Source organism: Dreissena polymorpha, chromosome 1, assembly GCF_020536995.1.
Source record: "Dreissena polymorpha isolate Duluth1 chromosome 1, UMN_Dpol_1.0, whole genome shotgun sequence".
Lineage (NCBI taxonomy): Eukaryota > Metazoa > Mollusca > Bivalvia > Myida > Dreissenidae > Dreissena > Dreissena polymorpha.
The window spans coordinates 95,506,455-95,534,433 of NC_068355.1; the positions used below are offsets into that span (position 1 = coordinate 95,506,455).

Here is a 27,979-nt window from a genome sequence, read left to right on the forward strand (position 1 = left end):
CATGCGTTTTGCCATCTTGTAAATTAACTACATGCGTCCCACACATGTGTGGTGTTGACAGAATGTCCTTTGACTTTCAAGTGTAACATTTATATTTTTGAAGAAAAAAGTGGTTGATCACACTCATTTCTGGCAAGTTATTTCATTTCCAAAATGCCTTTTGATGCCTTAGTTATAGTCAAGACAATAAAATGAAAGAATGTACTGGACATAGCTGTGTACATATAGACAAAGGCAATCATTTATGCTTCTCACATTACAAGGGCATACAAATGAGCTGTGACATGCCCAATAGGGCCTTATGCCATATGTGGCCATTGAAGCTCTAGAAAGACTGCACATTCAAGAAATGTGATCAAGAGCAACCCTGTCCGCTAATGAGACCAAGAATCCTTGCAGGACTATATATGACATAGCTCCAAACCAAACTGCCTGTTGCGCTGGCTGATCTACAGCTGCAGTCACAGTATGTGACATATAGAGAATAATAGGTTAGTGTTGATTATAGATCAGGTTTATCATGCAAGGCTTAGAAAACAAAAAGCACGAGTCTTGGCGAGTGCTTTTTCGTTTTCATGCTGAGCATGATAAACCTGATCTATAATCAACACTTATCTATTATTCTATTTATCCAACTTTTTATTTTGTAAACATTTTTATTAAAACAAAATTAGTTTGACTGGATAATTTCGCTGGGTCTATGACGTCATTTCGTCGAAATATTGACGTCATTTCCTGACGTTGATTATAGATGATATGTAATCAATGGGGCTTTAATGAACCGAATTCGCTGTAAAAGTGAGATAAAAGACAAACTTTAGCATGTCACGCATCAAAAATGCAATCAAGAAAATAATTTATGAATAAAACCTAGTTTACTTCAGAAAAATTATTGACATGAACAACACTTTAGTTTGCCATTTTTATTAAGCATGATAATGACTGATTAAACATCAAATTGAATAGTAAATACATGATTAAATATAAAAATATCTGTCAAAAATACGAAACATCAAATTATGCTCCAATATAATGATAAAGGAAGTTTATATGGAATTCAATGCAACACTGGTTCCAAGGCATCTAAATACCCAAGTAGTAGCCAGACACACTCATAAATCAGCAACGAACCTGCAGTTTTATGTGTACAGGAGCATTATATTCAAGCACCTTCATTACAGTCGGTAAGTACTGCAATTACTCAAAATATTTGGAACCCAGTAAAAAATAATTATTTTTCACAATTCTAAATTTTTTGACATATAGAATGATTCTTAATTTTTAGACAGTTAATTGTACAATGCTATTTTACCAGAATTCTGCCCTGATGTGCTAATCTGATGACGCTTTGATTATGTGAAAACTCACATTTTGTTTCTCTATAAATCTATGTTACTTGACCACATCTAGTGTTGAAACTATTGCTGTAAGGAACACTGATTTTCTATTGGTTAACTTTATTTTACGAAATATTTGTTGATTTGATTATTTATGTGGCTTTAAAGTAAAGCATATCTTCAAGTTATTAATACTAAGCTTAGTATTTTGCAAACAAGTGCTACTATATGTTAAACAGTGGATGCTTTTGGATGGCCAATCCAATACTTTAGTTTGTCAAATAGGTAGGTAGACTCACATAAACCTTATTTAAATCATTTTAGTGTCCAAAATCAGGTGTCACAAAAAACAATAGTAACAAGGGACAAAATTGTCACAAAACCAGGTTTTCAGTTGAAAAAAGTCTGATAAAGGGAGACAATTCAAAATGTGTATTGTTACCCCCTTGTGTAAAATTGACCTTGATTTCAATTAGAAAACAAGAGCTTGTCACAGTAGTGCCAAATCCCCGCCTAAATGTGTTTGCTTGTAAGACAACATTTGTTTTAGAGAGTAGAATAATATTTGTAAAAACAAATAAAGGGAGATAATTCATTATGCTCCGGACAACAATTTACTTTGAAATTTAATAAAGGGATATAATTCAAACACTAAGGTAGATAGAGTTATGGTTCTTAGTCACTGCACTTCTCCTACTTGCCATCTGTTTAAGTTTCAAGTTTTAAGTAAATCCCTTCAGTAGATTTAGAGTTATGCTCCGGACAAAAATTAACTTAAAAATTTTATAAAAGGGGAGATTATTCAAAAACTAAGGTAGATAGAGTTATGGTTCTTGGTGACTGCACTTCTACTAGTTGCCATTTGTTTATATTTCAAGTTTCAAGTAAATCCCTTTAGTAGATTTAGAGTAATGCTCAGGACAAAAATTTACTTTATAGTTATATAAAAGGGGAAAAAATTCAAAAACTAAGGTAGACAGAGTTATGGTTCTTAGTCACTGCACTTTTCCTACTTGCCATCTGTTTATATTTCAAGTAAATCCCTTCAGTAGATTTAGAGTTATGCCCCGGACAAAAATTTATTTTAAAATTATATAAAAGGGTAGATTATTCAAAAAATAAGGTAGATAGAGTTGTGGTTCTTGGCCACTGCACTTCTCCTAGTTGCCATCTGCTTATATTTCAAGTTTCAAGTAAATCCCTTTCGTATATTTAGAGTTTTGCTCCGAACAAAAATTTACTTTAAAAGTATATAAAAGGGGAGATAATTAAAAAACTAAGGTAGATAGAGTTATGGTTCTTTTGTCACTGCACTTCTCCTAGTTGCCATCTGTTTATATTCTAAGTTTAAAGTAAATCCATTGAATAGATTTGGAGTTATGCTCCAGACAAAGTTTCAGCCGGACGGACAGATGGACAGGACCAATTACTATATCCCCTCCAAATTTTTTTTTGGCGGGGATAACAAGGGCTGTTTGTAAAACATGCATGCCCCCCATATGGGCTGTCAGTTGTAGGGGAATCCATTGTGTGAATACATTTTTTTTTCATTGTGACCTTGACCTTTGACCTACTGACCTGAAAATCAATAGGGGTCATCTGCCAGTCATGATCAATGTACCTATGAAGTTTCATGATCCTAGGCCTAATTATTCTTTAGTTATCATCCCGAAACCATTTTACTGTTTCTAGTCACTGTGACCTTGACATGTGACCTAGTGACCTGAAAATTGATACGGGTCATCTGTCAGTCATGATCAATATACCTATGATGTTTCATGATCCTAGGTGTAAGCATTCTTGAGTTATCATCTGGAAATTATTTTACTGTTTAGAGTCACTGTGACCTTGACCTTTGACCTAGTGACCTGAAAATCAATAGGGGTCATCAGCCAGTCATGATCAATGTTCCTATGAAGTTTCATGATCCTAGGTGCAAGCATTCTTAAGTTACCATCCAGAATCCATTTTACTGTTTCGAGTCACTGTGACCTTGACCTTTGACCTAGTGACCTGAAAATTAATAGGGGTCATCTGCCAGTCATGATCAATGTTCCAATGAAGTTTCATGATCCTAGATGTAAGCATTCTTGAGTTATCATCCGGAAACCATTTTACTATTTCAAGTCACTGTGACCTTGACCTTTGACCTAGTGACCTCAAAAAACAATAGGGGTCATCTGCCAGTCATGATCAATGTACCTATGAAGTTTCATGATCCTAGGCCTAAGCGTTCTTGAGTTATCATCCAGAATCCATTTTACTATTTCAAGTCACTGTGACCTTGACCTAATGACCTCAAAATCAATAGGGGTCATCTTCCAGTCATGATCAATGTACCTATGAAGTTTCATGATCCTAGGCCTAAGCGTTCTTGAGTTATCATCTGGAAACCATTTTACTATTTCAAGTCACTGTGACCTTGACCTTTGACCTAGTGACCTGAAAATCAATAGGGGTCATCTTCCAGTCATGATCAATGTACCTATGAAGTTTCATGATCCTAGGCCTAAGCATTCTTGAGTTATCATCCTTTCATAGTTACATAGATGTTTCAAAATCAATCTATTTTTAGTTGTGGCGACCTTTACCTTGGAGATATTTACGTAATTCTTTTGTGCGACACACCATCCAATAAAGGTGAACAAATGTGCCAAATGATTTTAAAATGTCACAATGAACGACATAGAAATGGCCCAGACAAGCTCATTTATGGCCATTTTTGACCTTCAAACTCACATTGTGACCTTGACCTTGCAGATATCGACGTGATTCTTTCATGCGACATACCATCTTATGATGGTGAACAAATGTGCCAAATGATTTTAAAATCTCACAATGAATCACAAAGTAATGGCCCGGACAAGCTCATTTATGGCCATTTTTTACCTTCAAACTCAAATTGTGACCTTGACCTTGGAGATATCGACGTAATTCTTTCGCGCGACACACCATCTAATTATGGTGAACAAATGTGCCAAATGATTTTAAAATCTGACAATGAACAAAAATGTTATGGCCCGGACAAGCTCATTTTTGGCCATTTTTGACCTTCAAACTCAAATTGTGACCTTGACCTTGAAGATATCAACGTAATTCTTTCGCGCGACACACCGTCTCAATGCTCTCAAGTCTGTTTCCTGGGCCTAGAACCAGTACTTGGTGTCTATGGGGGAGATCTAAAGAACGATCCTTCGGTGGGGATCGAACCCGTGACTTCCCGGTCGCTAGGCGGACACCATATCCATTACACCACAGCGACCTAAAGAGCTTTGAGAATACAGGCTCTGGATACAATGGTATCATTACAGTCAAGTAAATACTAATAATACAAGAAAAAGGTTTTACATCTTGACATTCTGGGACAACTTTGGAATGGTTTCATCATGTTCACCACTTACCAAAAAAGTGGATCATAAAACAATAAAAGCAAAGAAATAACTGCTTGACTAAGAATAAAACAAAATATATTAGAGAGCTCTAATCATCCATATTTACAACACTCAACATAACAGCAAAAGTCAACTCAATGCAATGAAAGTATTGTGTCCATTGTGCAATAGTTTTTACTAGTCATCTCAAGAGTAGTGGCTCCTGTGCAAAGACGACTCTAGGTGCCAGAAGAGTAGTGTCCCTTGTGCAAGAATTAACTCCAGACATCACAAGAGTAGCGGCCCTTGTTCTGCAGTTTCTTGATGTAGTCTGCAGCACGGATTGAGTCTAGCTGCCCACACTCCTGGAGAATGGTCAGCAGGGTTTCGTGGACATCTCTGGCCATGTTCCGGGCATCGCTGAAAAAACAAAAAGCATGGCCCTCAATACTTGAATGCATAAATTATTAACATGTTTTTATATTGGTAACTTTCAACACATTATTTTTTTTTAATAATTGTATTTTAACTGTTTATTGTAAATATTGGTTTTAATTATCTTTGAGTCTTGTGTTCAGCTAAAATGGTCTGTAATTTGGAACAGCTGAATAGCTGTAAACTGATATAACTAGAGCTTTGTCACAGACGTGACGTATACCCCCACATGCTGCATTGACACAGAATATTTTGCATGCTTTCTTCACAAAACAAGAGAAGCTTATCTATGGCGTTTTTAAAGAATTATAATGCCATTATCATTTATGGCCATTTTGACCTTTGAACTCTTGAATTCTTTTGCATGAGACGCCGTCCAATGACTGTGAACAAAATAAACAGTCATTTCAAAATCTCACAATGAATGACATACATGTTGTTATGGCCCGGACAAGCTCATTTATGGCCATTTTTGACTTTTGAACTCCTAGTGTGACCTTGACCTACGAGATATCGACAATGAATTACATAGTTATGGCCCGGACAAGATCATTTATGGCCATTTTTTACCTTTGAACTCAAAGTGTGACCTTGACAAAGCAGATATCTACGTAATTCTTTTTATGACACACTGTCCAATGATGTTAAAAAAATTGTGCCAAATGATTGTAAAATCTCAAAATGAATGACATAGTTATGGCCCAGACAAGCTCATTTATGGCCATTTTTTACCTTTGAACTAAAAGTGTGACCTTGACCGTAGAGATATTGACGTAATTCTTTTGCATGACACACCGTCCAAAGATGGTGAACAAATGTGCCAAATGATTGTAAAGTCTCACAATAAATGACGAAGTTATGGCCTGGAAAAGCTCATCTATGGACATTTTGACCTATGAACTCCAAGTGTGACCTTGACCTTGGAGATACCGACATACTTCTTTCGCATGACACACCGTCCCATGTTGGTGAAAAAATATACCAAGTTATTTTGAAATCTAACGATAAATGACATAGTTATGGTCCATACAAACTTTCGGTTTAAAACGCACTAAGTGACCCTGTGACCTAGTTTTTGACCTGGCATGACCCATATTCAAACTTGACCTAGACATCATCTTGATACAACTTCTGACCAAGTTCGGTGAAGATTGGATGAAATTTTCAGGACAGACAGACCGACCGAACGACAAAGTGACTCCTACATGTATATAGCCCCCATTACCAATGGTAATGGGGGTATAATAAGTTGATTGCATTTTGGACATAAAAGAAGCATTAACATTGTTGTATTTTATGTACATTTTTGTACATTTACTGTTAGTGTCAAGCTATGATAGGTAGGCAGCTTATTAAAACATTCTGAAGTACATTTCTAAGAAAAACGAGAACTTGGTGTCTTCATTAAGATCTTTAGTACTATTGGGGACCCTACTCAAGGACCAGTCAATTCAAAAAAAGCTAAAAACTAGATGTTGGTAAAAACACCTATTACCTCGAACAAGTAATCAATGTGACCTTGATTTAATATGTTTTGATTTAAAAATCAAAAAGAGGTCTTCCTTATTGAAAATGTGTTCATTTTTTGCAGTTTTCATCAGGACTTCAGTCACATCATTGCAGTCAGCTTACCAATTAAATCTTTTCCTGGGTTGGTTAGTTTACCACGACTAAGTGCATATGAGTCGCGTTCTGACAAAAATGGGAATAATGAATGTTCGTAATGTGCCGTCCCAGATTAGCCTGTGCAGTCCGCACAGCCTAATCAGGGATGACACTTTCCGCTTTTATAGTATATTTAGTTTCAAGGAAGTCCCTCCTTACCAAAAATCAAGGTGAGGCGGAAAGTGTCATCCCTGATTAGGCTGTGCGGACTACACAGGCTAATCTGGGATGACACTTTACGCACATGCATTTTGCCAAATTTTCAGAGAGTAGCTGACAACTGCCCTACTTGAATCAGAGGTAGGGGGGAATGGCAGTAGAAAGGATTTCTTGATCCATCTCCACACAAGCTATGCAACCCTCACGGGAATCTTACATGAAATCCTCAAATAATAACACAACAACGTTAGTTTACCCGCAAACATAGAGGTGAGCGCCAGCCTCTAGCAGCTTCCAGGTCTCCTCTTTGTTCTCACTGAGCAGGTGCTGCACGTACACCTTGCTGTCCTGGTCACGCGAGAACGCCACATGTAGTTTGGTGAGGGTCTCATTCTCCACATATCCCCGCAGCTCATCCTCATATATGTAGTCTTCAGCCTTCTTACGGCAACCAAAATACAGGATTGTGTCCCCTACTGGCTTGCCTGCAGGTACAATCAAATATGGGTATTGAGTATAATTATCTGGTGATTAGCACACATATCAAATTGGTAAATACAACAAGAGATGTGTTTGTCAGAAACACAATGCCCCCTTCTGCGCCGCTTTGAAGCAATATATTTGACCTTTGACCTTGAAGGATGACCTTGACCTTTCACCACTCAAAATGTGCAGCTTCATGAGATACACATGCATGTCAAATATCAACTTGCTATCTGAAGCGACATAGAAGTTATGAGCTTTTTTCGGAACCTAAATGTGAAACCTAAACACAAAGTGTGACGGAAGGACAGACGGACAGATAGAGGGACGGACGGTCCGATCACTATATGCCCTCCTATATGCCCTACGAAATTAGAATAACTTGAAATCTATTTAGTTCAAGCCCAATAATTTGTACACCAGCAAAGCAGATATTTACATAATCCATGTAATAAACATAACTACAAAAGAGTGACTTTGTCACCGAAATACCAGTCAAGTGTAAAATGCTGGCTTGCTAAGGAGAAGTAGACATGATAATATAAAATAGCCCTGTTTTTATATTATACCTACACATGTGTGTATTTATCACATAATTAGAGGATTGTCCCCAAATGGCTTTCCAGTAAAAAATGGAAATGTCCTTATATAAGCAGTATTACATATTACATTACAACTGAACATTTGAGAATATCTTTACAAAATAACAATATCAATGTATAAGTACCAGCAAAATAATTATCTATTTCTGTAGATGTATTAATAGAATAGGAAACTAAGAACAACTCGGGGTTAGTTTGCCATTAATTCAATGGTTTATCAATGCTCAATAAAAAAACTGATCTGAAGATCAGGCTCTTGTTTTTGTATTACTTAACAGCATTGTCTTGAAGCAATATTATCATATTCTGAATTGTAAATGTCTTCAAGTAAAGATTTTACTTAAGTACAAATGGTCAAGTTAGGCTTTTGTATATAATCTTGACACCTACATGCAAACTTTTGCTAATCACATTAAACAAATAAACAAAACATTAACCATATATATTGTGCATACAAACTTCACAAAATTAACAAAAAAGTACCCTCTGTTTTTAAGAAGTGCCTCTCCTGTAAGAATCCTCTAAAGGGAGCCAGCCCTGTGCCTGGTCCTATCATGATCACAGGCAGTCCTGACTTGAACGGCAGGCGGAACTGAGACTTCCTGTACACAAACAAACCAGAGGACAGAGTAAGAATATTATTATTACGAACACCCCACAGGACAGAGTGAGAACATTGTTATCACTCAAACAAACCAGAGGACAGAGTGAGAATATTATTATTACAAACACCCCATAGGAAAGAGTGAGAACACTGTTATCACTCAAACAAACCAGAGGACAGAGTGAGAATATTATTATTACAAACACCCCACAGGACAGAGTGAGAACACTGTTATCACTCAAACAAACCAGAGGACAGAGTGAGAATATTATTATTACAAACACCCCATAGGACAGAGTGAGAACACTGTTATCACTCAAACAAACCAGAGGACAGAGTGTGAATATTATTATTACAAACACCCCACATGACAGAGTGAAAACACTGTCATAACTCAAACAAACCAGAGGACAGAGTGAGAATATTATTATTACAAACACCCCACAGGACAGAGTGAGAACACTGTTATCACTCAAACAAACCAGAGGACAGAGTGAGAATATTATTATTACAAACATCCCACAGGACAGAGTGAGAACACTGTTATCACTCAAACAAACCAGAGGACAGAGTGAGAATATTATTATTACAAACATCCCACAGGACAGAGTGAGAACACTGTTATCACTCAAACAAACCAGAGGACAGAGTGAGAATATTATTATTACAAACACCCCACATGACAGAGTGAGAACACTGTTATCCCTCAAACAAACCAGAGGACAGAGTGAGAATATTATTATTACAAACACCCCATAGGACAGAGTGAGAACACTGTTATCACTCAAACAAACCAGAGGACAGAGTGAGAATATTATTATTACAAACACCCCACATGACAGAGTGAGAACACTGTTATCCCTCAAACAAACCAGAGGACATAGTGAGAATATTATTATTACAAACACCCCATAGGACAGAGTGAGAACACTGTTATCACTCAAACAAACCAGAGGACAGAGTGAGAATATTATTATTACAAACATCCCACAGGACAGAGTGAGAACACTGTTATAACTCAAAAAAAACAGAGGACAGAGTGAGAATATTATTATTACAAACACCCCATAGGACAGAGTGAGAACACTGTTATCACTCAAACAAACCAGAGGACAGAGTGAGAATATTATTATTACAAACACCCCCAGGACATAGTGAGAACACTGTTGTCACTCTAACAAACCAGAGGACAGAGTGAGAATATTATTATTACAAGCACCCTATAGGACAGAGTGAGAACACTGTTATCACTCAAACAAACCAGAGGACAGAGTGAGAATATTATTATTACAAACACCCCACAGGACAGAGTGAGAACATTGTTATCACTCAAACAAACCAGAGAACAGAGTGAGAATATTATTATTACAAACACCCCATAGGACAGAGTGAGAACACTGTTATCACTCAAACAAACCAGAGGACAGAGTGAGAATATTATTATTACAAACACCCCATAGGACAGAGTGAGAACACTGTTATCACTCAAACAAAGCAGAGGACAGAGTGAGAATATTATTATTACAAAAACCCCATAGGACAGACTGAGAACACTGTTATCACACACACAGACCACAGGACAGAGTGAGAACACTGCTAACACACACAAATACCAAAGGACAGAGTGAGAACACTGTTATCACTCAAACAAACCATAAGACAGAGTGAAAACACTGTTATCAGACACACACACAGACCACAGGACAGAGTGAGAACACTGCTAACACACACAAATACCACAGGACAGAGTGGGAAAACTGTTATCACTCAAACAAACCATAGGACAGAAAGAGAACATTGTTCACACACACTGACCAAAGGACAGAATGAGAACACTGTTATCACACCTAGACCAAAGGGCAGAACGAGAACACTGCTATCACACACACAGGCCACAGGACAGAGTTAGAACACTGTTATCGCACACACAGACCACAGGGCAGAGTGAGAACACTGTTATCGCACACACAGACCAGAACACTGTAATCACACACACACACACCACATGACAGAGTGAGAACACTGTACTCACACACACAGACCGCATGACAAGAGTAAGAACACTGTTATCACACACACAGACCAGAATACTGTTATCACACACACAGACCACATGACAGAGCGAGAACACTGTTATCACACACACAGACCACATGACAGAGTGAGAACACTGTAACAACACACACAGACCACAGGACAGAGTGAGAACACTGTTATCACACACACAGACCACATGACAGAGTGAGAACACTGTAACAACACACAAAGACCACAGGACAGAGTGAGAAAACTGTTATCACACACACACACAGACCACATGACAGAGTGAGAACACTGTTATCACACACACAGACCACAGGACAGAGTGAGAACACTGTTATCACTCAAACAGACCACAGGACAGAAAGAGAACACTGTTATCACAACACACGGACCTAAGGACAGAGTGAGAGCATTGTTATCACACACACATACCACAGGACCGAGTGAGAACACTGTTATCACTCAAACAGATCACAGGACAGAGTGAGAACATTGTTATCACACATGCAGACCACAGGACAGAGTGAGAACACTGTAGTCACACACCCAGATCACAGAACAGAGTGAGAACACTGTTATCACACAACCAGACCACAGGACAGAGAGTGAGAACACTGCTATCACACATGCAGACCACAGGACAGAGTGAGAACATTGTTATCGCACACACAGACCACAGGACAGAGTGAGAACATTGTTATCACACACACATACTACAGGACTGAGTAAACACACTATTATCACACACTCAGACCACAGGACAGAGTGAAAACACTGATATATCACACACCCAGACCACAGGACAGAGTGAGAACATTGTTATCACACACACAGACCACAGGACAGAGTGAAACAAGAGATGTGTTCGTCAGAAACACAATGCCCCCTATTGCGCCGTTTTGAAAAAAAAATAATTTTTTTTTACCTTTTACCTTGAAGAATGACCTTGACCTTGAACTTCCACCACTCTAAAAGGTGCAGCTTCATGAGAACGCCGCTTTGAATTTTTATATTATTTTTTTTACCTTTGACCTTGAAGGATGACCTTGACCTTGAACTTCCACCACTCAAAATGTGATGATACACATGCATGCCAAATAACAAGTTTCTATCTTCAATAATGCAAAAGTTATGGCCAACGTTAAAGTTTTTTTTTGGCAGACGGACAGACTGACATGCACACATACTGACGGACAGTTCAACTGCTATATGCCACCCTACCTGGGGCATAAAAACACTGTTATCGCACACTCAGACCACAGGAGAGAGTCAAAACACTGATATATCACACCAAGACCACAGGACAGAGTGAGAATACTGATATCACACACTCAGACCACAGGACAGAGTGAGAACATTGTTATCACACATGCAGACCACAGGACAGAGTGAGAACACTGCTGTCACACACCCAGATCACAGGACAGAATGAGAACACTGTTATCACACAACCAGACCACAGGACAGAGAGTGAGAACACTGCTATCACACACGCAGACCACAGGACAGAGTGAGAACATTGTTATCGCACACACAGACCACAGGACAGAGTGAGAACATTGTTATCACACACACAGACCACAGGACAGAATGAAAACACTGTTATCACACACTCAGACCACAGGACAGAGTGAAAACACAGATATATCACACACCCAGACCACAGGACAGAGTGAGAACATTGTTATCACACACACAGACCACAGGACAGAGTTAAACATGTGATGTGTTCGTCAGAAACGCAATGCCCCCTATAGTGCTGCTTTGAAAAATTTTGATTTTTTTTTTTTTACCTTTTACCTTGAAGGATGACCTTGACCTTGAAATTCCACCACTCAAAATGTGCAGCTTCTTGAGAACGCCTCTTTGAATTTATTTTTTTTGACCTTGAAGGATGACTTTGACCTTGAACTTCCACCACTCAAAATGTGATGATACACATGCATGCCAAAGATCAAGTTTATATCTTCAATTATGCAAAAGTTATGGCCAATGTTAAAGTTTTTGTTTTGGACGGAAGGACAGACTGACATACACACATACTGACGGACAGTTCAACTGCTATATGCCACCCTACCGGGGGGGCATAAAAACACTGTTATCACACACTCAGACCACAGGAGAGAGTGAAAACACTGATATATCACACACCCAGACCACAGGACAGAGTGAGAACACTGATATCACACACTCAGACCACAGGACAGAGTGAGAACACTGATATATCACACACACAGACCACAGGGCAGAGTGAGAACACTGATATATCACACACACAGACAACAGGACAATTCTCATAAAATACCTATAGTTTTACACGATTCATAACTTTTATACCTTTGATTAAAAACTTATATACCATAAGAAATAGCAGGCCACTGGGACTGGACAAACTCACTCTGACAGGAAGCGTGTCTTGTTATAGAAACTTGGTTTATATGTAAAGATTTGATGAATCTTGTGAAGGTTACTTCAATTCAAGACTTGCTGTACCTGACATAGATGGGCACCCTGTGTGTGCTGTCAGCCCCTGGCTTCATATCAGCCAGCCAGTTGGTGGTCACTCCCTTGATGGTGCGGCCTGTCTTGGTGTCATACTTCACCAGCACTGCAGTGATGTGGATACTCGTAGGGTCTTTCTGTGGAGTCAGAAGGTATAGCAATGTTACAATCAATATTTTAGAGGGTAATATATTTTTATTTTATTCACCTTTATCAAAACAAATACATCAATAAAGATACAAGTAATGTCATTGTACGATCAACATACTCATTAATGAAATGTTGAAATAAGGGCTATTTGCTAAATGGTTTTCACCAAATCAATATGGAATGAGTGATGTATTGGACGTCATCATTGATGACGTTCAATCGAACGAATGATAAAGGGGGCTAAGTTTCGTTAAGTTGAGGCATATAGCCGCGATTTGGGCTTCTTGAAAACTGGCCCAGCACGTTTGCTGAAATTTGACATGAATATGGACAAGAATGCGATCTACCTGTTGGCGTAGGCGTTATACCTGGCAAAAATCAAGTTTTCGAGTATTTTGTGTTTAAATATTTTTTCTGCGAAACACAACGCGCGTAGATAAACATTGTGACGTAACGTCATGAAAAGCGCTTAGGCTAGCTTCCATCTTGTTAAGAAACAAAGAAACTAAGTTACGCGTTATTAATTCAATATAATATACAGTTAGGCGTTAAATCTATAAACAACGACGTAATAATTGTGTTTAAATATCAATACGAAGTACACATGCATGTCTTTTGTGCAGATCGAGTGTGGTTGTTTAGATATTCATGACATAAATCTATGTTATTGTGTGCGACGAGTTGAAGAAAGGTTAACACGGCGAGGCTTTCCGAGACGTGTCGGATAAATGTAAGTACACACTGGTATAAACATGGTATTCTATTATCCGATAATATCTTTAATATACATGATAATCATGAGACAAATACATTATTAATTTAGGGTTTAATTATTGAATCAATAAATAAACGTGAGCAGTAAATCAATTGAGTATTAACAACACGCTTACCTTAATGACGAAAATAATCCAATATAATATAACAATTACAATTATGTATGATAAACACACAATCCGAAATACGTTTTTGCATTCGTTCGATGCTTTAAACAAATAAATAACTGTTAAAAACATCCAGAGAATTTAACTTAAAATTGTTTGTTTTGACAAATAAATTACGTCACACAACATACGTCATAAATTGCGCAATCAGTTGCATGCAAAATAAAAGTACGGAAAGCCGGTTTTGAGAAATGTTTATATAGAGGAGCAAAATAGTATGATATTAACAATAACAAACGATAGAGTGGTGACGGACTTCTCAAAATAGCATTAATTGAAATAGTTTCATGTATATTAAAATCTCTGTGATATCTTTGGTTACCATCATCAAATACACAGAAAAAATAAAATACAATGTAAGTATCACGTGTACTTGAATTTGTCCGACGAGTTGAAGAAAGGTTTACACGGCAAGGCTTGCCGTGAGCAACACATCATTAGCAGCATAAAGTGCGTAACAAATAAACAAAATAATCAAACATAATTATAATTTCACGTCGCACATTAAAATATCTATTGCAACTGACACCGTTTTGTAGCGAAATTTGATGACTCAATTTCAGCTTTAACAAGAGTAATAAAAAAACTTAATTTAGTATAAACGTCACGCTTACATAAATGACATCGTTAATCCAATGTTTGTAACAATAAGTTGACTACTTTAATTCAAAGTTTATAACAAACAATTTGAAACGATATGCACTTTCACCTTTATTAATCCATGTCTTTATCGAAACTTAGTTCAAACCACACAATTGTATTGTATTCCTATCTATGTTTACATTTATGCATGATGAATACACAATCCGAAATACGTTTTGCATTCGTTCGATGCTTTAAACAAATAGTTTACAGATAAAAAAACACAACGACATGTCCTTAAATTCCAGAGAGTGTAAATAAAACCATTGTGTTTCGTCACCGAAATGACGTCACACAATGTACTGCGTAGTACATTTCGTAATATAAAATCAAAGCGCTGATTGCATCGCAAAATGAATTCAACACTATCTTGAACGCAAAGCTATAATGATGTTTCAATAAAATACACAGAATTTTGTAGACACAGAAAAAGGCTTAACGCTAGTCGATAGTGTTTAAGATTGGGATGTCCGACACACTGCAGTTGTTTGCTCTTTTCACGTTTTTAATATTATAGTCATGGGAATTGAAGTTCTACTTTTTAAGGTAGCTAATCGAACGGCCTCGAAACAATAAACATGTCTGCGAGTATTATGGTTACTATCATGTGATATGTATATTAATTTTTTGCGAGAACTTTGGTTACCATCATTAAATGCACAAAAGAAATAGGTTTTCAATTTTATTTCATCTCCCCACTCATTCCATCCCGCGAAACCCTTAAGGTGTCGCAACTCTAGTATGGAATGAGTGATGTATTGGACGTCATCATTGATGACGTTCAATTGAACGAATGATAATGGCGACTAAAATTCGTTAAGCTCCTGGTTATAGCCGCGATTTGGGAGTCTTGAAAACTGGCCCAACACGTTTGCTGAAATTTGACTTGTTTATTGACAAGAACGCGATCTACACGATGGCATATTCGTCATTTCTGGGAAAAATCTAGTTTTTGATAAAATGACGAAAAAGTGGTGTTTTTTATTGCGCAATCGCTATAAACACGTGGCTTGGCCGGAAGTACATGTAGCGTTAATAGCAACCCAAAGACAATTCACCCCCAGGAGACAAATCACGCGCCAGACAATTCAAATTTGATTTTTAAATATTTGTTTTCGTACCCAAAATATTTCGTACCCATATTTATTTCGTACCGAATTTTTTTTCGTACCCATTTTTTTCGTACCCAATTTTTTTTCGTACCCAAATTTTTTCGTACCCGATTTTTTTTTCGTAACCATTTTTTTTTACGTACCCAAATGTTTTTCGTACCCAAATGTGTTCGTACCCAAAAAAAATTCGTACCCATTTTTTTCCTACCCAAATGTTTTTCGTACCCAAATTTTTTTCGTACCCAATTTGTTTGTACCCAAATGTTTTTCGTTCCCAATTTTTTCGTACCCAAATTTGTTTTGTACCCAAATTTTTATTCGTACCCTTTTTTCGTACCAAAATAAATGTTCGTACCCTAATTTTTTTCGTTCCCTATATTTTTTTCGTACTCTTATTTGTTTTCGTAACCAAATTTGTTTTTTTTCCTACCCACATTTTTTTCGGACCTTATTTTTTTTCATACATAAATTGTTCGTACCCAAATTTTTTCGTACCCATTTGTTCGTACTCAAATTTTTTTCATACCAAACTTTTTTCGTACCTAATTTTTTATTTGTTCCCATTTTTTTCGTACCCAAATAGTTTTTCGTACCTTTATTTTGTTCGTACCCTTTTATTTCGTACTCAAAATCGTTTTCGTATCCAAATGTGTTTGTTTTTTGTAACCACATATTTTTTCGTACCAATTTTTTAGAAATAATCGATTTTCAATTTGATTTGATTCCTCCACTCATTCCATCCCCCGAAACCCTTAAGGTGTCGCAATTCTAGTATGAGTTTGTGCATTTGCAACAATTTTGGCAGTTGTGAAATGTTGTAAATTACGTTTTACAATTGTACAAATAACATTTGAGTCAATTACAATGCTGGTCAGGCCTAACAATTAAACAATAATGACATAAATCTGGCTTCGATCAATACTACCAATTAACAATTGTTTGTTAACAGAGCAAAAGGCTGTACTATAACAAGAGTAAATGTCTACATACTTTTGGTGATGATGAGATAGAGTAGTATCTAGCCTGTAGCCGTGGTAACAGCTCACATACATGATCGATGGGAGGCTCTAAAGTAGGCAGGTCTTCCAGTATATGGAGAATGGTTCGATGAGACTTGACGATCCATTCATTGTACAGGCTCTGACATGAACAAATACATAATTCACCATGGAGGAAAATGTTGTGCATCAAAATGTTAAAATGAACAGCTAAGATTTTTTATTTGAAATCTACATTTAAGCACATCATTATGCTTATCTGATTATTGATGACACTTTAATTTTTTCAAAGGACAAAATAAATGACAAATTAAATTATGTAAGGGTAACAAAGAAAGAATTTCGCAAAAAAAGCAGTTCCCGTACACATTTTTATGACAAATTAAAACTGTGGCAACATCAAAGCCTCAGCAACATCTAGCTCGTAGCCCTTGCATGCTCACCTTTCCTTCAGGCGTGGGTGAACACATTTTCAGCAGGAACTCCTTATCCTTGTCTCTGGCATACTCCGCCAGCTCTCTCATGATGTGTGTCCGAGGGGTGCTGGTGATATCCAGGTAGTGAAGAAGAGCCGTGCGGTAACTGCACGGGTTCGGAAATGGATGCTTTTTACTAGCCTCATCTGGAAAACATCAATACCAAATATATCAAATGCAGGGGTTAACAAGATAATCAAGATGAGGCAACAAAACAACATAAGTAAACTGTAGCTTACTGGGCAACAATTTTGATATTACAGCAGTTATGGTCTTTACAACAACATGAAATATGGTAGCATTGACCCTCATTATTGTTTGAAGTCCACTACTGACAAAAAAACAAGCATGATGGCACAGTACAAAGAATGTTGTTTTAATGGGCTATAAAGAAGACAAAATAGACTCACCAACATAATTGTGCAAAGTAGAATAGACGTGACATTTTAATGTCAATACATAACATATCCTGGTAATTGATACAAGTTTTGTTATAAATACTTTTTTAAAGACTCAAGTAAGATTGATGGCAACTCACCATCCACATTTGTCAGTGTAATAACAGTATCCAGATCCACTCCCAGTCGTTTCCCTATTTTCTCCACAACTGCAGTGTCGTTCTTTGGGAATATGGCCACGTGGTCCCCTGCCTCGTATCTAAGGGACACATTCATTGGATACATTTATCGTAAATGAGCCTCTCCCTAGGAAAACAGGGTTTAAAGACAAGTGTTGTCAGAGCTACAGATAAGGTGTGTATTTGCGTAAATACCCAATGTAAAATTACCGATTACGCATAGAAAGTTAAAACTCTGCGTACCGAAACCCAATTGAAATTGCCGATATCGTATTTTTCCTTTGTTTAACGAGTAAATCTGTCCTGGAAATACCCCAGGTCCAAAATACCCGGTTTATTTCTGCTTTGTCCAAGCGCTTTCAGTATAACCTTCAGCACAATAATATGTACGGAATAAAGCGTCTATGTAACTACTTGTTATTGTTGTGAAAAATTTCGAAATGCAAACCGTAAAAAGGGAAATATTGTATTCCAGGCACAATAAAACTCAATTTGAAGTTATTTAACTGCAAGCAACACAAAATTAGAAGCGGAAAATATAGTGAAACTAATTCTTGATGATATTGTGTTGGAGGCAAGCGCTGACAGTGCTTACATTGTAAGAAAACAGGTGGAAAAATCGTCAAACTTTTTTTAAATCAAGACTGTATATAATGGATAAATCTACATAATTACACAAGATCTCTGAAACTAATCAATTAACTGTGGAACTTCAACCAGCTCATTCAGGTAAGCATTTGAGAATTTAAGACAATAAAAAAAAACAAGAGATGTGTTTGTCAGAAACACAATGCCCCCTATTGCGCCGATTTGAAGCCATAAATTTGACCTTTGACCTTGAAGGATGACCTTGACCTTGCACCACTCAACACGTGCAGCTCCATGAGATACACATGCATGCCAAATATCAAGTTGCTATCTTCAATATTAAAAAAGGAATGACAAAACTTTAACGAATTTTAAAGTTTTAGGAAAGAAAAATACAATGATATTTGACCTTTAACATTAAATGATGACCTTGACCTTGACTTTTCACCACTCAAAATGTGCAGCTCCGGGAGATACACATGCATGCCAGATATGAAGTTGCCATCTTCAATAATGCAAAAGTTATCAAACTTTAACAAAGGTTAAAGTTTTTAGACAGAATGACAGAAAGACAGACGGACAGGCCAAAAACAATATGCCCCTGATCATTCGATTCGGGGGCATTAATACCCAATTGTCAATTAAAGTAGTGGGTACCGACTTTTTTTGCACCCAATTGAAAATGAAAATACCCAATTTAACTCAAAAGTAGTGGGTATTTACCCAATTACTTATAAAAGTTATCTGGAGCTCTGAATGTCGTCCCAGATAAGCCTGTGCTATCCACACAAGCTAATCAGGGATGACACACTTTTTGCTTGAAATGGAGTTTCTATAAGAAAAGACTTCATACAAACAACAAATTCCAGAAAAGCGGAAAGTGTCCTCCCTGATGAGCACATGCCGACTGCACAGGCTAATCTGGGACGACATTCTACGCACCAAGCTTAAGCCACCAACTCGGAGAATGAGTGTTTATTAATACAGTGCACTCTTTTGTTTATAAAAATCTGTAAACTGGGTCAGCCAAATCTATTATGCTCATGTTGCTTAAAATAAGTCAATTGCAGTTTGTGTGAATAAGCAAATATAACTGATGATGTGTAAACAAAATCAAAAGTTTCACTTTTAGTGTGAGTTTAATGTGCAAACAAGGGACAAAACTGTCACAAAACAAGAGATGTTTTCGTCAGAAACACAATGCCCCCTATTGCGCCGCATTGAAAAAAACAAAAACAAATGTTGTTTTCATCTTTGACCTTGAAGGATGACCTTGACCTTGAACTTCCACCACTCAAAATGTGCAGCTTCATGAGATACACATGCATGCCAAATATCAAGCTGCTATCTTCAATATTGAAAAAGTTATGGCCAATGTTAAAGTTTTTGGATGGACAGACGCCATATATTAGACATTTGACCTTGAAGGATGACCTTGACCTTCACCTTTCACCACTCAAAATGTTCAGCTCCATGAGATACACATGCATGCCAAATATCAAGTTGCTATCATCAATAGTGAAAAAGTTATGGCCAATGTTAAAGTTTTTGGACGGACAGACAGACGCCATATATTAGACATTTGACCTTGAAGGATGACCTTGACCTTCACCTTTCACCACTCAAAATGTTCAGCTCCATGAGGTACACACGCATGCCAAATATCAAGTTTCTATCTTCAATAATGCAATAGTTATGGCCAATGTTAATTTACTTTTTTCGGACGGACGGACAGACTGACATACACACATACTGACTGACGGACAGTTCAACTGCTATATGCTTCCTACCGGGGGCATAAAAACCAGGTTTTCATTGTAGAAAAAAAGTCTGATAAAGGGAGACAACTCAAACTGAACTTTTGAACTGAACAAACAAAATTAACCCCCTTCGTTTCAAAATAAATCTATTTTTTAGTCGTGGCGACCTTGACATTGGAGATATTGATGTGAATCTTTCGTGCGACACACCGCCCATGATGGAGAACAAATGAGCCAAATGATTTCAAAATATCACAATGAATAACATAGTTATGGCCCGGACAAGCTCATTAATGGCCATTTTTTACCTTTGAACTCAAAGTGTGACCTTGACCTTGGAGATATCGACATAATTCTTTCGTGGGACACTCCGTTTAATGATGGTGCCAAATGATTTTAAAATCTTACAATGAAGGACAAAATTATGGCCCAGACAAGCTTGTTCCGCCCGCCCGCCAGTTAGCCCACGGACATTCGCCAATCTAATAACCAGTTTTTTTCCTTTTGAAAACCTGGTTAAATATCAATGTTAATAATGCGATTGCTCTTAACAAAATAAATATGATAACAAGGTACGCAATCTATTTTATAACTATGATTGGTAGGTGTAGCTTGTCACAAAATGTCAAATCCTATTTACAGGCCCTGTGGTGTTACCTGATTTTGGATCCCGAGATGTCAAACTCTATGTGCATGCAGGACCTGTCGCCTGCCTTGTGGAGCTCCCTATTGACTTTCACAGGAGCCAAGTAGGGATTTTTGGCATCATAGGGTCTAGAAATTATTCATTTTAATGTTACTCACAAGGATTTAAGTTTTCATACAATTTAAAGTAACGCACACATTCTCATGATACAAATATGTTTGATGGTTTTCTTTTTCCATTTTATAGCTTATATATTTTATTCAACATTTAAGTTGTGTTATTGCGTGTTTAGGTTCTGAATGGTTTCATTTGAATGAGAGCACAAAAATCTTGTTTGTTACATTAAATCGGATTAATACTTACGGACGCTGGTTTTCAAATGATCGCAGCCGTGCAATTTCTCCTTTGAATACCTTCTCTTGAGACAAATCATCGTGAACAGTGAGGTTGTATTGACGAATACTGCAATACATGTTTAAATAAAAAAATATACTGCACAATATAGAAGCACAACACCATTACTTTGTGCATTGTGTGACTTAACTTTTGAGAAACAGAAACTGAAATATATAACAAACTATATATATCAACACTGTTACAAAGAACCAAACTATTGAAAAGCTTTTCTACCTCAGGGGGCTGTTAGCTAGATAATTGACATGCCTTTATCCCCTGTGGGTACTGACAGCTGGATAACTTACTTGAATTGATCCCCTGTGAGTACTGACAGCTGGATAACTTACTTGAATTGATCCCCTGTGGGCTCCACTCCAAATTGTTCACAGACTGCAGGCCAAAACTTTTCCCTCCATGTCACAAAATCTTCTTCTATGCTGTTGTGAAACATAAAATGTTGACAATGGTACCCAGACATCTTCTTTATTTAAAACGTGAATGCAACTTTATTATTTGAATTTGAAAACATGGTAAAAAGACAAATGAATTACATGCATTCATTCTCTTTGCAAACTGAAAATTGCAGGTACATTCTATTGAACATATAGAGATTTAAGTGCCCAAGTTTTTGATAGTGCTAATTGACATGCATACAACTAGATGATGATTAACAATTTTAGGCAGCACTTACTTCCCATCATCATCACCCATGCCCAGCTCAAAGACGCGTTCAGCGCCCAGTTCCTCCAGCCTCTTGTCCACATACTTGCCCATAGCGTTGTAGTGCTCATACGTCTTGTTACCCAAGCCAAACACCTGCAAGTAGAAGTTTACATTGCACATGTGTGCAACTATCATAATGGGAGATAAAAGGGCAGTGATGTACTTACATATATTATAACATAAAGACAAACAAAAACATACATATAGTTCTATCAGAAATTTCGGATCTCGTGTAACACACACTTCAGGATGAACTTTTTACCTTATTACTTTCTTGGGGTTTGTTTTTGAATGTTTACATATTTAACAGATCTATATACCAAGACACATTTTGCATAAAAACTCATGTCATTTAAATGCAATAAAAAACATTGAAATGGAATAAAAATTCAAAGAAGAGACACTCGTTAATTTTTAATCCAGGATTCAGTTAATAATTTCTTTCACAATTCACTAAATTGACTTTGATAAAAACATAATTCATAATTGACTTTGATGAAAAACCTTTGGCGACTTTGATGAAGTCTACAGACCAGGTGATTGTTATTACTATGATGTACGGTTTTATAACAGGTCAATTCATAGAGCTTACAGCGTATTTTACACCTGCAAGTTCCACATCCCCTGTCTGCAGCCACTCGTAGAACTCCTGAGCATTGTCTGTTGGGTCCCCCTCCCCATATGTGGCCATGCAGAATATAGCGAGACCTTTCTCTATCTCAGACAGCCGTGATAGGTCCTCCTATAGACACAGACTAGTTATTAGATGCCATGCTGACTCCAAAACTATAATACAGTCAACATTGAACTTAAATGCCATCAACTACCAATGCAGCATTAATTTTAGGTATATTATGTTGACTTTTTCATAGTGCATAAAACGTCTTCTAGAACCCAAACATTTATATAAAATGCAATGCTTAAAATTAGCAATGCTTTACATATATATTGTTTCACACTTTCGACTGTTGTTGAAGACATTTAAGTAAGAACATATAGAGTCTATGATATAAATTATTATTCAAGTACTATTTCTAGACAATATCCAATATTTAACCTGTTTTAAGTGTGTTTACAGATCATGAGATGTTTTAATCCAAAACCATACAAAACCAAAAGACCAAATGCTTATGAATGGCTGCAACGATCTCTCACCATTTCACACTCTTCTGGGTCTGCGACCATGCCCTTCATCCCGTATCCAGCACAGTCCTTGGCCAGACGGCCTGCAAATTCCTCTCCTGTGCCCGTCTGTGACCCGTAGAACACCACAACATTACGACCCTTAACAATATAGAACACGTACAACCTTTAATTTTTCAACAAATTATCTTTAATAAGATATGTAACTCATGGCTGCATCAATAAAACACCAAAGGTCATCTTTGAGACAGAAAAAACTGTGCTAGTGTGCACATTTACAACAATGAATCCATGAAAACCATTTCAACTAATCTTTATTTGAAAAGTTATTGCAAAGGAAGTAGAGTGAAAAAAAATTGCAAAGCCCCTCTTAACTTGATGCCTTCAATAATAGCGGTTTTATTCAATGACAGTTATGATATTAAATTTTAGTATGAAGTGAAGAGATGAACAGAATAACAAGATTATTGCAATGTATAGTAAAATTTGCCATTCAAAGTAATGTATAGTTAAATGGAGACACATGCCGTTCATGACACAAAACTGGAATCTATTAGTATCCATTAAGTAACAACATGGCATTGTTGTATCAGACAGCATAATATTCCAGTATTAAATATAATCAATATGTTTGCCAACCACTTACTGAATTCTTCATTTTATTGATAAAACTCGGATCATAAGAGGAACTTCTGTTCAAGGGACTGAAAATAAAAGATTAATATCGGTAACTTAGTTTTTTTTCCAATATTAAACAAACAGTACAAAAAAGGACAGCATTATGCATACTTTTAAAATTTTCTCCACACAAATTATACGGTCAAAACCAGACGTAACAACTACAGACAAAACCAGGGGCTCCATGGGCTACACAATTGATGGCAGGGTTGGCCAAGTAAACTGTCCCTTTAACAATTTTACAGATCCAGGAAACTGATTTCTTTTCAATCACCTTGTCTGCGGATACCCATTTTAAGTAATCAACTCTCAACTTAAAATAATATAGCAGAAGTCTGATTTTTATTCTACAAAAAACTGGTGGCTGGTGCTAACATGATCTTACAATTAAAGTTGTAATGAATCAATATTATTCATACCCACAAAAGTCATGTTACAAACTTACATGCTCTATCTACCAAGTTTGATTTGAGTTTTTTTTCAAACAATAATCCTGTGACAAATTTTACATCTAAAAGTCGCCCAAACCTCATCAGTAACTTCAAAGACTCTTCTTTTAACAGCCATTGTTGCTATATACAGATTTTAGAGGCATGGACAATTTATTAAAGCCCAATAAAAACTAACAAATCAACCAATATTTCTTAAAATAAAGTTAACCCATAAAAAATCAGTCGTCCTTTTGGCAATATAAATTTTTTCAATACTAGATGTGGCAGTGCTCCAGCTAGGCCTCAATGGAAGGGCGCCCTGCCCTTCGGAAGCCCCGCCCTGCCCTTCCTAGGCCCTGCCCTTTTTTTTGGACATATGAGAATTTATAAATTTCTTACATTGTAATTAATTTAATCCTCATTGTAGACATGTAATTTGAATGGTTTTATTATACATGTTGTAATGGGAATACTATATTAATATCACAAGCATTAATAACATAAATGGATATGCAACATGGAGCATTCCAGATACGCCCATGCGCTCAAAAGTGCCTTTTGACAAAATTGTGGGCGCCAAAAGTGCCCTTTTGGCAAAATAGCCCCCCCACTGCCCTTTTCAAATCCTAGCTGGAGCACTGTGTGGTATGGAAACAAAGATTTAACCAGATATAAAAAATAAGTTTTTATTTTGTGTGAGACAATAATATATTCCTGTGAATTTCCCGAAACAATATCCGAACATTTACATGCGAGAGTGGCTACGGGCAGCATCGGAAGCACGACCTAGTTCTCATGAGCTGCCCGAAGCCAGTCTCCTGTTTGCTCACAAATGTTTGGATATCTTTGCACGAAATTCACATGCAATATATTGTGAATATACATGGCTATAATAGCCATGATATTTAAAAGAATATTATTCAGCACAGTTTAATAAACTGATGTAAAGCATACAAACTGCAAGAATCGACTGGGAATAAAGATTTTACAATTATTTGTAAAATAGTCGAATTCATACATGCATTTCATGAAGTAACAACTAGTGGATTTTTAAAGCCTAAATGTGATATTGTAATAAGTACACCTACACCTAGATAACATGAGATTTCGCCACCCCTGAATCAATAGCAGGACTCAACCGTGAGGGAGATGTGGAATATAACTTCTCCATGGAGATAGTAACTCCTCCATCTTATTTAATGAAGGAAAAGTTATTCCTTTTGAGATTTACTTTGAGCCAGATATTGACAAATAGTATTATTATTATTAATTAAATTCATTTAAATGCAATAATAACACAACATAAACACTTAAGTGCATTTGCTTATATTTGCAAATGTTTTCACCAAACTTCCAAATGTGAGTTGTTTATGATTAACTATAATAATGATGAGGGTGGTGCATTAATGAAATAAGTGAAGAGTTGATATACACTGAACAGAAGTTCTCCTGTTAGTTTCCTTACTTTCGCTTATTTCAGCTGAGGGAGAAGGTAAGTAAATAACAACAGACTCATGAACAATCAAGAGTTTAAATACTAAATGGTACTCACGATACTGTAAGTTTCTTGAATACTGGTTGCTCCTTCTGTTTGTTTTTAAAGAACAGCCAATAAACGGCCATTCCTGCTATCAAAGAGAGAATAAAGAAGTCAAGGTTGGACAAGAATGGCGCAGTCGCCTCCTCTGCCATGTCTGCCGATGTAATGTCATCACTCATTTCACCATTAACTGAAACAGATAACAGGAAGGGATTGGTGTTTAAAATTAGCACAGCACATACACAGATTATATAACTAACATTTTACTACTAATATGATACATGATTGTTCTCAGTAAATCTAGGGGCCCAGCACATATATTAGGAGCCATAGATTTACACTTACTTAAATCCATTTAATTAGCCCATCACTGGCATTTTATAACAGTTTTTTCAGATACACTGACACTATTTTATACAACATAACCTAAATATTTTTCAACTCAAGCTAGAGGATATCTTTTGTTTTAAATGTTTAGATAATTTCATGTGTGGGCATATAAAACATATCTTGGACATTTTTTCTTATGATTTCATTGTAAACAATGTAATGGAATGTTTTGATTTGGATGCCAAATGTTTCTGATACATGTACCTGGCTAAAATATGTGTATGGCACTTGATAGATTTTTTAAATATTAAACAGAAACATTTGGCAATTTGAATTGTCAGAAATTATAATTAATTAAAAGGTTGCATAAGAAATCAATTTAGAGCATATCTATGCCCCCAATGTTATTATGCAACATATATTTATCCGAATTGTCCGAATAACGAGATACGTTTCTATTATACTACCAGTATAATGTATGTTTATAACACAAATACATCACGTACACTGATAACTTATAGAGAATACTAGGTCGGTGCCGAATAAAGCAAAGTTTATTTTGCGAGGCTTAGAAAATCTGAACCACGAGCCTTGGCGAGTGGTTCAGATTTTCGTGCCGAGCAAGATAAACTTTGCTTTATTCGGCACCGACCTAGTATTCGATTTATCCCATCAATTTTCTTAGACGTAAATTATTTCTTTAAACATAGAATAGGAAAATCGAACTAGACGGAAAATCCCAAAGATATTTTAAGCAAACATCGTTTCATTATTTTAATCGTGTCGAGCCTAATACATTACAAAAAGATCAGTAACCAACCTGTTTTTCGTTTATCATACCTCTACGTCCCCGATGTTTAAGAAATAATGGAAAAAAAAAGACACTAAACAACTGCATCTTTAGCGTGAAACAACATGCATTGTGTCGTATGACGTATTAATAATGACGTCACGAGTACGCGCACTTAATATTTGTAAATAATGTTTATTTGCTTTTTGAGTTGCATTATGTGTAAAAACTATATTACATCTTGGTATCAAATTGTTTGTTTTGTTGAATCTGATTCGATTTTACTAAAAATGATTACTTTATAGTTGATTCCGAGTAATATGAACATTCTTCGCCGCGCGTGACAGCTATATTTCAGCACTGCTGAAATAAAGGTAAATTTATTTCACAGTGGTTTATTTCGACAATGCACGTCTGATGATGGGATAAATTAAAGAACTAACGCATTGATTTGATTATGACACAAGATCTAAGATTTCATAATACTAAGTTAAAATATAGGACGATAAATACAGTTAACTTAGGCCTACAGCAAACTATGACATTATGTGATATTATCAGGCGTGTGTATTGTCACGTAACGCATACATATGAGTTTAGATTTAAGAAACATCTATAAACTTATTTAAATACGTGTACTTTTGATAAGTAACAACAACTAATCGACACAAAAAACAACAACATTTAATTGATTACGTTAAGCAAGAAATCATATTTCACCTGTGGACCGCACGTCATAAACTTGCTGAATTAATGTACATTTCCGGCGTAACGTCAGTGTCACTTTTTCAATCGGCGTCCTTCGTATATGTCAGTGATTGGTCGTATTTTAGACGGTGTTTGATCGTTATATCTCG

At 36.6% G+C, this 27,979-nt stretch overlaps 1 protein-coding gene across 7 annotated transcripts; it reads right to left on the reverse strand.

Moving 5' to 3' along the window:
* Window positions 1-908: 908 nt before the first annotated feature.
* LOC127841342 (NADPH--cytochrome P450 reductase-like) lies at window positions 909-27,979 on the reverse strand. 7 transcript variants are annotated; one of them, XR_008030941.1, is made up of 17 exons: window positions 27,636-27,657; window positions 26,015-26,192; window positions 24,000-24,057; window positions 23,366-23,494; window positions 22,803-22,952; window positions 22,179-22,303; window positions 21,835-21,924; window positions 21,455-21,553; window positions 21,103-21,219; window positions 18,059-18,177; window positions 17,488-17,666; window positions 17,037-17,186; window positions 13,193-13,338; window positions 8,536-8,654; window positions 7,224-7,452; window positions 3,823-5,128; window positions 909-3,539 (listed from the first exon to the last, which is right to left on the reverse strand). XR_008030941.1 is itself a non-coding variant. In XM_052370103.1 (16 exons), the coding sequence occupies exons 2-16, from the start codon at window positions 26,179-26,181 to the stop codon at window positions 4,984-4,986; spliced, it is 2,022 nt and encodes a 673-aa protein (XP_052226063.1). In that variant the 5' UTR covers window positions 26,182-26,192; window positions 27,843-27,979; the 3' UTR covers window positions 909-4,983. The 7 variants fall into 7 exon arrangements, 3 of the variants coding, with proteins under 3 accessions (XP_052226063.1, XP_052226060.1, XP_052226073.1); XR_008030939.1 differs by having other exon boundaries at window positions 909-3,677; XR_008030940.1 differs by having other exon boundaries at window positions 3,678-5,128.

What these genes read in the sequence shown, in the direction of transcription:
- LOC127841342 (XM_052370103.1), bottom strand. Translation starts at nt 26,181, where the DNA reads ATGAGTGATGACATTACATCGGCAGACATGGCAGAGGAGGCGACTGCG. An exon ending in CACCCACGCCTGAAGGAAAG is followed by an intron (nt 17,187 to 17,487) that starts GTGAGCATGCAA and finishes TGTTCATGTCAG; the next exon opens with AGCCTGTACAATGAATGGAT. An exon ending in GCACTTCTTAAAAACAGAGG is followed by an intron (nt 7,453 to 8,535) that starts GTACTTTTTTGT and finishes TTGTACCTGCAG; the next exon opens with GCAAGCCAGTAGGGGACACA.